A 13,186-nucleotide genomic window follows, 5' to 3' on the forward strand; every position below is an offset into this window, starting at 1 on the left:
GAATAACTTCAACAATACTTCCTTGACACCAATTACTACTTTCTTATTATCCATGGCTTTGGCACCATCTTGTGGCATGTTAGGGCATTACAGAAACGGCTAAAAAAAGATGCGAATGGGTGGATTTTTCAGCAAAATGCTGATGGATCTGTAAACAGTATAGCTATAGTAATGATCCAATCATGCAAATTAAGTCAGAATTTTAGGCTTGTCACATAAAATGGTGATATGCCAAGGTGGGACTGTAAGGAATTCCTCACAGGGAGGAGTTTAAGCCAGAAAGTCCGATTTTTGGGGGATTATTTTTTATTTTTTTTGCATCACCTGAGGACAAGGTCGAGGCTAATTACCATGTGGCTTTCCACTTAGATGGCCGTGTGGTCCACAGGTCAGAGACTAGGCAGAGGAATGCAACTAAGGTGTTGGAACAAACAGATATGGTGTCAACATGCGTGTCAGGCACCTGTAGGTCATGACTGAGTGGAAGAGCACATGGAGGTCAGGCTCGGACCACCGTTGAGTTGGATTTACAACCGAACCAACGGCGCTCTCAAAGGCTTGTACAAATGTTGTGAGCTATTAAATTGTCTATACATCGCAGATAGTTAATATTGGTGGTTTCATTCCCAACTGCATTTACGGACAGTAATCGTCACATGGAAAGTCACTGCTGCTGTTTTTGTTCATCATCACAATTACAATTATGCGGTTGTTTTAGTCATCGAAGAGTCATGTACTGATTATTTGATTCTTTGGGTAAAAAGGAACAGTTGGGTTAAAAACAGAAAACAAAACAAAAAACAGATTCAGTCAAAAAGTTATTAAATTTACCCCAAAAAGTTGGGTCAAATCATCTTCACAAAACAACCCATAAATTCGGCTTGTGGGTTATTAATTTAATTTGACCCAGCTTTTTGGGTTTAATAACTCAAAAAGTTGGGTCAGTTCATGTTTGACCCAATTCAATTGGGTTATTCAATTAATACAAAAAGTTGAGTCAAATGAATAACCCACAAAACAACCCAGACAATTGGCTCAATTCTTTTTTAACCCAACTGAATCGAGTTTTTCAATTAACCCAAAAACTTGGGTCAAGTTAATAACCCACAAAACAATCCAGAAAATAGGGTCGGTTCATTTTTGACCCAATTCAATCAGGTTATTCAATTAGCCCCCCAAAAATGGGTCACACGAATAACCCACAAAGCAACCCAATTTTTTGCATTGTTTTGTGGGTTATTAATTTAAGTTAACGCAGCTTTTTGGGTTAGATAACTCAAAAGTTGGGTCTATACATTTTTTTACCTAAATGTTTTCTGGCATCCAGTTCAGGGCGTACCCCGCCTCCTGCCCGAAGACCGGTGGGATAGGCTCCAGCACGCTTGCGACCCTCGTGAGGATAAGCGATTCAGAAAATGGATGGATTGATGGATGCATGGATGTTTTTATAGTGTGTCGTCACTGATCAGTATTAACGATTTTCTGTCTATGTACCCTTTTTGATCGACTCGCACCCAGTCCAGTGTCTAGTAGAAAATGGATGGATGTTTATCATTATGAGCTGCTACTGTAAAACTGGAATTTCCCGGAACTGACACGTTTTATTCTACATGCCATTCAGCAGTGCAACGATCAGATATCGCCACTGAACGAAGCATGGCGTTAATGTATCCTACGTCATCGTACCTTGCTCAGAGTCGGTGGAGATGGTGGAGCCCATGCTGTCGGTGCGGATACGCTCCACAGATCCAGACACCGAGAGCTGCTCGAGGCGGCGTTTGAGGTAGCGGTGCTCTCTCTGCAGCTGCTCCTTCATGTTTAAAGCCTTCCTGTCCTGCTCTTCCAGCTTCTGCAAACACGCACGCACACACACACACACACACACACACACACACAAAGGCCACTAAATCAATAGATGTCGGGTCCAAGCGAAACATACATTTGCAATTCAGAAATGCAAGCAAAATTTCATGGGGATAGTTTACTCATTTCATGCATGTGATGTTGAAAGAAAGGTAGCGACAACGCAACAGATACTAGATTCATACAAAAAGATTGTTGCCAGGCGAGTAGTCAATCCACAAACCAAACTTTCAGTTCAAGATAGTCACCCATAAAATGTGAGAAACATTCCTAACTATTCAAAACTTAACCAAAACTGAAACTTTACCAAACCAGTTTTATTTTCACGTCAACCAGGCTGTTGCAAAATCATGTATTCAACAAGTGCATTTCAACATTGAATAAGGAAGTGGCCAAATGACCAAGCATACAAAAATATAAATACACTATGCTTTGCCTCAGTGTATTTGAATGTCGTTGCTTTTTGGTGGTGGATTAAAGAGAAGTTTCACACTGAAAAAGGTTCTTTTCAGGTCAAGACGACTTGACGACAATAATCAGCGTGTAATGTTTACACAGAGACAGCATGCACAATAAACAGGAAATGAAGGGTTAAAACTGGATTTTCCACCGACCACATAGCACTGCCGCTTCTGCTGCGGGTAAACAGAACAAACGTTTTCACTTCAGCTTTCCTTTTGAACAGACATCTGAAGATTTGACTGGAACTCCTTCCTCCGTTTGAAGTCTTACTACCTTGACTTCAGTTCCAACTGAAGAAAAACAAGCTCAAAGCAACAGACATGGTGTTCGTCTTGTGTACATATCTTTTGGAAGAGTGTCCAAAAAATTAATCTGTCATATAATCAGACCGCAAGACATTTCTGCAACAACAACATGGCACGCCCCGAGACGATTGCCATACCGACGATATTAAGAGGGGAATTGAGGGCGTGAACCCAACCCAGTCTTTGCATTTTCTTTGTTAAGGGTCCTTTTTTTAATACCTTGATGTGCATCTTGGCCCTTTTCAGCAAGCTCAGCGTGGTGTGTCTGGTACTGTCTGGACCCAAAGGCACCAGCTTCTTCAGCTGCTCCAAGTACAGCCGTAGTTTGGCGCGTCTGCAAGCACACAAGTGGAGGGCGAGTGAGTAACTATCGAAAAGCAGTAAAATGTGAGACGCTGTGACCTTGAAGGGCCTTTGCTAATGCTTCTGTTCCAAGACTCACTTGGGGGGGGGGGGGGGGGGGGGGGACGGAGACGGAGCAAAACAGACTCGTTACTACACGATCAGGAATGATTCCCTGCGGATTTGCATGCTTGTCCTTAAAACACATGAACTTCCACCTGCGCTTCTCGACTTATTAAAGTGTGTTTTTACACCGACCTATACGAGGCTTTCTTTGGTCAGAATCAGTTGATGCCTTTGTAAACCTGATCGATTTACACCCTAAACCAAAATGAGTCATAACAATCTATGGGACAGCTCTTTCTCTTCTCTTATTGGTCAGCAGCAGTTGTAAGGTTTGGCGTAAAGTAAGTCAACAGTATGATCCGTTTACACGTAATTCGCCGTTCAGGTTAGGTTATTTATGTTCATTTGTCAGATGCATGACTGGGGATGCGTTTGGAGCGCTTTCTCACCACAACCATGGAGATCAATTATTAAACGTAATCAGTGGCTTCGTACTTGACTAGAGCAACCACACCGGGCAGGAAATACACTTGATTTAAATAAACTAGGGTGCAAGTGGGAATGGAAACCACCCCAAGGGTTGAGGGGCTGCCTAGCTGAACAACGACAGGCTCAAGCTGGCCACCCAGTCGTCGTCTCCTGGCGAGTCTGCATGCAGAAACCTGGAGCAAATGTCATTGTGGACCAAAATGACAGCCATGGGAAGTTCCCCATCTTACTGGCTGAACTCGAGAGACAAACTGCGGCCTCAGAAAACCTCGCGTTCCAGCCAAGTCTCCCCTTGGCCAAGCTAACGTCTCTGAACCCGCAAGCAAACATGTCTGTAGATGCACATGCGCAGGTTTAATTCCACGATAGTGGCGAAAAAAAGCAACGGCACACGGACAGACTTAGCTTTGTTTGGATATTCTGTATTATCCAAAGGACTGCTTTTATTCACCCAAAAAATATCAGCGGATTACCTCCCTGTCTGTCCTTGGTCCATTCAATTTTGTTCATGAGGGCCTTTTCAATCCTCCATTAGCCAAGCTTGTCCATGAACCATTTCTTTGTTCTGAGCAAACCTTCCCCCATAGTGCCTCGTTCCTTTGGCTAACTCCATCTGAACGGTAAACAAACCCCAACAATGGAAGGTCTCCACTGACCAGTGCTGCAACTACAATAAACCTAATCAGGGAGATGAAGCTCTGTAAGAGGGACAGCCTTTGGACGAGCACTCACTCTTCAGAAAAAACACGGCCTTTTCCCTGTTTCGTCTTCAGGAAGGGCGTTGCCAGTGCGTTGTACACAAATAAGATCTTCTCAGAAGCCCGGTCTGTCTCATTTTGAGGTCAGCCAAAGACCCAATACTCACGTCTTAAGTCCAATCCAATTAAACAATATAAAGAAAACTTGCTAAAAGTCTTTTAAACAGTCTTTACCTCTCTACAGGTGCATTTTGCACTCCCTAGAAAGGGCGTGTGAAAGTTCTCTAGTTCTTTTATTTCTTTTTTCTCCCAAGGGGCAGTCGCAATCCCCCTTCATCCGCAGACCCCCCCCCCTCCCCCAACGCCCCCCACCCCACACACACACACCCTTTGGTCCACCCTGCCAACAGCAACACACCCTGGTCCCATCGGAAAACAAGTGTCTTCAGAGGACATGGGCGGGGGCTCCACCTCCAACCTGCCCCAGTCACGGCCACATGAAGCACTTGGACCTTGGCCAGGGGAAGCAGGCAGGAAAGAGCTGGGGGTCTGCAGCACGGAGGAGGGAGCTGGGGGTTATTGGTGTTTTTCTGGAAGGGAGCGGGGTCCGAGCGAGCGGATGACTTTCTCTCCGTTTGAAAAAAGGGCTCTTTGAGCGCAGTGTGCTCAGCTGCACCAGGCAGCGCTCCATACACATCATCCAAAGGGTAACTTGAGCCAATGGGCAAGATTCTTGCACCCCATTTCCCCCTTCTGCCTCTTGTAATAAAAAACAAAAACAAGGCGTTGCCTCGTAGACTCTGCCTGACTACCCGCTTCTCCCCCCTAAGAAAATTGGCATTTTTTGATGACTTACTCACAACACCTAGCCTGTATACCAACCGCATAATTTAGCTGGCATGTAACAACTGGAAAGGTCTACAGATGCACTCCTTCCATTATTTTTAACCACAGATGGGCAATTGGCTGCCACATTTCCTTGATCCACTACAGGATGAACATTTTTTAATGGGATGGGAGGATCTCTTCTCTTGTTTGGAACACCTGTTTTCATGTCAGAAAACAGATGAATGCTGTGATGGCGGAGGTCAGCATGGAACTAGACATTATGTTGACTTTTAGTATGTAATCAATAGTGCCTCTACTTGTTGCAGCAGTGGTGTGCACTGAGGGCCTTCAAAACCTTCTCTGCTGGTCTAAGAAGGATTTACAATTTATTTCCAACAGTTTTTGTCTTGATTTCATAGCATGTGTCTTCGTTGTGTAACTTTCAGAAGTTTCCAGTAGTTTTTGTATGTATGTTGTTTTTTTTGTCCAATCAGATAGCAGCTTCTGTTGCTAGATCAATGTAAACTTCCCGTGGCCTTCAGACTCAGGATTGCTGATGCCAGACACAATTGAAATGTCAGTTTTTCTTTCTCTTACTTTCTTTCTCTTTTTCTTTCTTTCTTTATTTCTTTCTTCCTTCCTTCAACCAATCAGATTTCAATTTCAATAAACAGAGCAAGCCAGACGGCTTCTGGTGATGTCAGCATTTTTCCATTCCCTGATTGGTTTAGAGCTACTGGAGTGGGATTCCTGTATGTGAAGCCGACGACTGAGAAAGGGACATAGATGAAAATTCATGTTCAAGGCCGACTTCTTGAAAAACTGGACATTGTGAGGTAGCGGTAGTTATACTAGTAGTCTTGTAGCAGGCTGGCAGAGATGGGAAATCCAGGTCCAGAAAGTAAAAACCCTGCAACAGTTTGGCTTTAGCGACCGGTGCTTGTACTCAACCGGCAGGTAAACGAGGCCATTACGACGAGAAGCACCTGTGGCTAAAGCCAAAGACTGGCAGGGTTTTTACGTTCTTGAACCTGTTTTTTCCATCTCTGGTAAATGGATTATTCGCCATTTCCACAGCGGCATTAAGTAGCTAGCTCAAATCACAACCAACATTGCTAGCAAAAGAGGATGGAGTTTGTCTATAGATAATAAACACCTCTGGTGAGCACGATGTATTCTATGTAAAGTTTTTAGGTGTCTGTCATGTTACTAGATAAATAATGATTGTGAATTGTTACAACGCAGTGAAGAGATTTGGAGTCAGATGTTGTAATGGAAGATAAACAGTTGAACTGTTTTGGTCACAAGTCTAATGTTGCACAATGTAAACCCTTCTTCAAGACAACAATAAACTCATTTATATTAAAATGCCTAATGGAAGCAATGAAATGACAGCCTGACAAGACAAGGTTGACAAGCCCATTCGGGTTAGAATTTGTTGACACTCCGCAAACACTTGTGGAATAATTAGTCATACTAAGCCCCACTGTGGGCGGCAGCGTTTCACTCTTGGCTTGGGTGCTGGAAGAACATAGACTCAATTTCACAAGGCTGCTTCCTTCGTACTGTCGAGGTGTGACACATCTCTCCACAATGGATGTCTGTGGGGTTGCTGTTACAGACGTGTGCTTTTATCTCGCCAGTGCGATTATAAAAGGAGTAAACATTGAAGTATGCCCCAAGGGAGCCATCTTCTTCTCAACAATCTCAGGCTCATTCATTGCTGTTCTGCAGCTTTAAATAATATCACACGATCCTCATCAGCAGATCTGGCCAAGTCGTCATGGTAATATGATTGCTGCCTCTAAAAAAAGAGACTGCAAAATCTACCAACAACAACCGTCTGAATGCTCATAATGGAGAATGAACTTGAACTAGAGTTAAACTAGTTAGGGGAAAGGTTTAGGGTCTTACACTTTTTAACCTTCACATTTGACTTTTGACTTAACTTGTACTTTTTATCCCTGTAAAACATACAACTAGTTACACCGGAGTCCAACTATTAGATGCTGTACCTTGTGCCTTACGGCACCAAGTAAATGTTTATCAAAGATGTCTTACCTTACATCCAAATAGTAGCTTTGAGCCTCACATTGCACTCTTGTTTTAATATTGACATTCTGCATCCAGACTTGCAACAAGTCCGGGCAAGACCTCCCTCAAGCACTACATGTTTTGTTTGCTGTGTTATTGTGACTGTGTCGAAGAAAAGCTTGCAATGTGTCTGATGCGTATCTCTCAGACAGGACCTGGTCAAAGCTGTCCCTGACAACTTCACCAAAGCACGTGCTTGCTAATGCTTACCCACTGAAGAGACCACAGCTCATTTGAAGTGGACGTGACTCTGCCTCGCAATAACCCCCCCCCCCCCCCCCCCCCCCCCCGCCTCACTCACTTTTGTTATTCCCAAGTCAAGCCCTGGTCACGCTATGTTTATCAGATGGCCCCAAACAGCCGTGCAAAGTGTGGCACCACAATGTTGTGTACATGAAGGGGAGCGGACAGATTGCACCGTCTGGTATGCATGGTTGTGAATCACATCGCATTTTTCAATTTGTCTGGCTTCAAAAGTGGATGCTCTTTGATTTTGAAGTCATAAATACTGTCACAGGCAGATGGGTGTTTACAAGAGCCTAAAGAAAATGGATAAGAACTGTGTATTTTTGGTCATTTGTTTACATGAATGAACGCAGCATTTGAAAATGACTCCCAGTGTGGAAGTTTTTGAAAACGATAGCCTTACAGTCTCGGTCTAAATCCTCCGTGTCCATCGCTTAATTGACAACTACTGGTCCGGGATTCATATTACAGCATTTCCAGTTGTTTTTGCAAATCTTCAAAACAAAATACGAACACTATTGAAATGATCTTTGACAACTCTGCTAGAACAAGCGTTGCTTCAACTGCAAAACAAAAAAATCAAGACAGGTTTGGCTTAAGTCTGCAATTGAATTTGACGGGGAGTCACGTCTGCAGCAAAAGCAACCACCTGACTGCTCTCACGTGCATAGTACCACGGGATGATTTGTGTCTGATCTCTGGCCTTCCTCACCCCCCCCCCCACACCCCCACCACCACCTCCCTCCATGAAAGGCTGAGTGCAAAAACAAAGCCAAAACAGCGGAAAAGGAACTTAAAAAAAAAAACTGCTGAAACTGGAGCAAGCTATTTAAACTGCTGACTCGCGCTCCAAGGTTACGCGGGTACGGATCGGCCCGTTCTCACAGATTCACTCGGGCCTTGGTCGGCGGACAACAAAGGCTATTTTAAGTCAACGGCAACGGCTGTGTTTGAGTGAGCTGTACCAGAGACGTGAACATGACCAGTTTGACACCGTCGCGGAGACAACAACTCTTTCGAGCAGCGACTTACGAGTGCACAAAGGGCCGCAGGTTATGAGAAGGACAGCCAGCGCAAACAACAGACCCTCAGCCCTCACTCGCTCGCTCGCTCGCTGGGCTGCTTAATGAGGCTGCTGCGGCCCAGCAAATTCCTCAGCTCATATGCGCAGGAATGAGTGGCTTGACTGGCATACAGCCAATCCTGCTAAATGAAGGTCAACAGTCATCAGAAACCCCCATTTCAGTGTTTCCTCACACCGCTCGCGGCTGCGGAGGAAAGAAAATTCCAGGCCTCTGGGGTTCGATCCCCCAAAATAACATTTTAGGACGAGGGTCATGTTGGCAGCTGTAAAAGCATGTGAACTTTACACCGTCATACCACAAGATGCCAGTTTAGTTCAGCTCACCGTGTTATGTTTGGGAACCTTAATCTAATGAAGGAAGAATAAACTACACATGAACCGTGTAACTTTATAGCAGTGTGACGCAGTCCAACCCGACCATGTATTCAACAAAGACAAACATGACATAGTATACTAAGTGAAGGAACGTTTATTGTTCTTTCTTAAGTGTTGTATCGCGTGTATCGCATATCGGAATTGTATTGTGTGATAGTTCAGTGTTGGCAGATCATCAAATGCGTTGTGTCCTTCCATCGATAACTCGGGTTGGGTATCGGTTGGGTTTGACCTACTCTTTACTTTTTAAACGGTTTCAGTGCTTAAACGGTTCTGAAATCGGTACCTAGAAAATACAAAACTGCACATGCTTTGTGAAAAACAATATCCTTTTATTTACTGTGTTAACATTTTACAATATTATGAATAAAGGTGAAAAAAGTCACTGTGGTAACTTAGCCAGAAATAAAAAAAATTACTATCAAAATAGTTGAGAAAAATACACCTAACTCTTCAGGCTACTATTAGTAGTTTATTCTGATTAACAGCCCACAACAGCGGTGGGACGCGGTGCGTTGCACAGAAATGCGCTCATTCTGCATATTCGCCAAAGTTAAAATAATTTAACTTTCTTCACACTTTGCCTCGCGGCAGCCAAAAAGATAGGGCGGGTTTTGTGTGCGTGCGTTATTATTGTTATTTGTTATATATGTAAAAGGTATTTTTCCCCAAGAAAAAAGTAGGTCACTTTCACTTCAAAAACCAAATAAAGTGCTGAGCTGTGTCAATGATAAAGAATTTTAGAGGTATAAATAGTTATAATGTATGGCATATTTGAGTGAACTTTGAGTATCGTTTGAGTATCTCAAGGCCGGGCCGAGTGCCCTCTTTTTCGAAAATCTAAATATGGTCAGCCGAGATAATGCACCACTTAAATTGGTATCAAAACACACTATAGTAGAAATAAATGGATATACTGAGCAAAATTGTTCCACTTAATTAAACATTTTCATTTTTCGACATATCAAGGGGAGTGAAAAGACTTCTCGCACTATGCTGCCCTCTACTGGCTTGACACAAAGACATATTGCAGTGATAATAATACATGGGTCTGGCGTCCGTTCCTACACTAACAACATAAACCAAATTTGTACATAATTCAGAACAAGGTGTAATCTATCACAACCATCTGCTAACCGTTTTAAAGTCCTAATTTCAGTAATGTAATATGTAATAGTCTTCACCCTAACTGCGTTTTGAATTGAAACTGAACTTCATGGACTGACAGCTTGATGTATAGCATCATGTGCTGATGTTTTACCAAAGCTGAACCGTGGGAAAGAAAATGTAATACTTTGTCCTTGAGACTTTCTTCCTACCATGTTATTTATCCTACAATGGTACAAAAATGTTGTTTTTGGCTGAAAAGACCCCCCCCCACACACACACACACACAAACTCTACATCTGGTGGGCTATTTGGCAGTGAAAGTGAAGCACTTCGCGTGAATGTGGATCACCACGGTGCAACTGGTGCAATTTGGGATTGCCACTGTAGTGGTTCCACATCTGGCTGGCAGGTTCCCGGTGTACACATACGCACATATGGGTGGAGGAGGGCTTGGGGTGGTGAAGGAACCTACCCGGGGGCCAAGTAGTCGTACAAACACATATACAGTGGTTCTTTCAGCAGCTCCTCATCAGTCTCCCTGTCACCCTACGGCCCAGCCCTCAATGTGTTTACATTTAACTCACATCACATGTGGTGTCTGTGAAAACAAGCGTGGACGTGCAAGTGGCCATGCATCGCGTACAAGCACACTAGAGGTGCGGCGTGAGAGGCCTCTCTCGCCCTGATACGAAATGTCAGTCACACAGGGACAAGACGTGTTTGTTTCACACATCTCCGAGACCAGCGACAACTGCGAGACGAGACAGACGTATACGCGTCCCTCATAAACACGATCCCCTGACGGCAGCAGCATGACGCTGTCGCTCACATGACTGTGCGCTGACACGCAAGCAAGAGTTACTTAACTCAGCACTCGAAACTTGGCGATTAAACAACAGGAAGACGAAGAGTGCTGGTATTTCAAAAGGAGCGTTTCTATTGTCGGGTGATTGGGAATGCCATGTGAGCGCAACTCATTTGACTTTTTTTTTTTTTACTCATACAATCCCTGTGTGAAGACAGATCATTACAAAATCCCTTCCTCGGCACAGGCTGCTTACACTGGTCTTAACAGGAAAGCGGATGTCAAATAGAAGTTGAAGAGGAGCACGTGCAAGAAAAAAGCTAAACAGAAAGAAATGAGAGGAGGACGCTAAAGAAAAGGTTCCCTGTGTGTCTCGGAACCATTTCAGCACAATGTCAAATGACAGACTTGGACAGTAATTGCCTTCCGCTGTGAGCTCACAGGAGTTGCACATGTTGGGACGGACTAGCATGGACAAGTTCCGAGAGCGCCATAAACACATTCCCCTGACATGGGCGAGCTCTGCTTTTCTAATGAAGCCCTGTCAATGATTAGCACGCAGGAATCCTGTGGCATGACAGAAGAGCTCAGCATTGATGTTTACTGTAACACGGGATTAGGAATAGTGGGGTGAGCATCAAAGTGGAGGAATGGGACAAAGCGAAGGCAAATAAACATATGCAGTACAACCAGTGAAGTTGAATGCACGGAAGTTGTACAATTGTACATTTTTCAGGAATAATATGCTTCTTAACTCATTCACTCACAGCCATTATCACTGCAGCAACCCCCTTCGCTCCCGGCTGTTTTACTGGATTTTGCAAGGCCCACAGAATATTGTGTAAAAACATCAAACCTTTCAAAAGAAAGATTAGTCTCTTCTTTCATCAGGAAAAAAAAAAGATATTTCTATCTGTTTCCGTTTTGCAGCAATTAGAATTAAAATATAGCTAAGTTTCATCATTATTCACAAACCTGTATAAAACAGTGTGGAAAAGAGCTTTTTGTAACATGGCCCTGGTTGATCTCTTATACTTTTGTAATAACTACCATTGCTTTAAGCGACCTCTTCAGGCCAGAGGCTGCATTAAAGCCTTCTGTATGCTCTAGCATTAACAAATAAATAAATAAATAAACCATGGCAATATTTAAAATAGAACGTTTTTATACGTTTTTGGGAGCAAATGAGTTAAAATACAAGTTTAAAGTTCATTATGAAACATCAGTTCAGTGAGCATTAGGGGTGTTTATCGAATCAATAAAAGGCAATTTGATACGTGGGGAGCAATATAATTCGAACGACGGTTCGATTTTAAAGTGGATTGATTCGGGGGCTGGGGATTACGATTCCATTGAATATGGTATGGCTCAGTTTGAGAGGGTATAATGCATTTTTCTTGTTATTATACATACATATTAATGAACTTGTCAGTACTGTGAATATGGCCTTCAAAGATATATACTGTATCTCTCCAACAAAAGACGATTCCATACGTATCTCAATATATTTCAAAGTGGAACGAATCGTTTTGGTTCAGTTTGATGCACTCAAATCGTTTACATCAAAACCGATTTTCCGATTAAAATTGTCTTTTTTGTCACGCCTTGTGAGTATCAAAAGATTAAGTCAGAGTTTGGCTTTTTGAGATTCCTGTGCCTAAAGTATTGCAATAAAAATGGAATGTCATTCATGATGAGACCTCTACTGAGTGAGCGTCAAAGCATTTATTCTGGCCATGTTTAGCTTTTCCTGTCTTGTTGGTGGACTATCATCATGCATTAAGTCAGGCAAGATTTCAGAAATTCTGGCAAGACCTCAGTAGGCCTCATTAGTCTCTATGTTTCCTTTTTCTTTTGCTTTTTGTGAGAGAAAAAAGGACAAAAAAGCCTCATTAAGAAAATGAAGAGGGATCGTGGGAAGTTAGAACTGGAAACATGTTTTGTTGTTGTTTTTTTAACACAAAATACAGTAGCTACAAACAAATGGGATGTGGACAAGTGATCCGGAACAGATTGTGTTCGACCTCAGATATTCAATTTTAAAACTAAACGACCGCAAATGTTATGTGGCCGTGGAGTATTGTAGTAACTGTGAGTTTGGTGACCTCCCATGTGCACAAACGCTCCCTGCTGCAAAAGGCCCCTCTTACTTAACACTGCATTGTAGCATATGTGTGCATACTCTGCTGACCTGAATTTCAAGCTGGCTGCTCCACACACAGCAGCCACGTCCCTCCCTGAGGCAACGCTCAAGAATGTCTCAGCCTCCGCCTGCATCCAAAGCAGCCAGCTTGCTTTCCTCCCCGTTGTTAACCTCATGTGTTCTTTCATTGTTTTCCTGGCACTTGAACGCACCCCTATGCAAAGCTTGCACATTATTAAAGTGAAAACCACACTTTAACCCCCCCCCCCCCCCCCC

The 13,186-nt window shown here is 43.3% G+C and overlaps 1 protein-coding gene across 1 annotated transcript in view; it reads right to left on the minus strand.

Moving 5' to 3' along the window:
* mxd4 (MAX dimerization protein 4) overlaps window positions 1-13,186 on the minus strand; it is a 32,170-nt gene that overhangs the window by 6,535 nt on the left and 12,449 nt on the right. The window contains exons 4-5 of the mRNA XM_086082335.1: window positions 2,850-2,964; window positions 1,687-1,849 (exon numbers count right to left, since the gene is read on the minus strand). Of these exons, the coding sequence (XP_085938461.1) occupies window positions 1,687-1,849; window positions 2,850-2,964 (278 nt within the window). The remainder of the gene's footprint in view (window positions 1-1,686; window positions 1,850-2,849; window positions 2,965-13,186) is intronic.

This window comes from Leptonotus elevatus, chromosome 8 (genome assembly GCF_054856555.1).
Source record: "Leptonotus elevatus isolate MCC_2025b chromosome 8, RoL_Lele_1.0, whole genome shotgun sequence".
Lineage (NCBI taxonomy): Eukaryota > Metazoa > Chordata > Actinopteri > Syngnathiformes > Syngnathidae > Leptonotus > Leptonotus elevatus.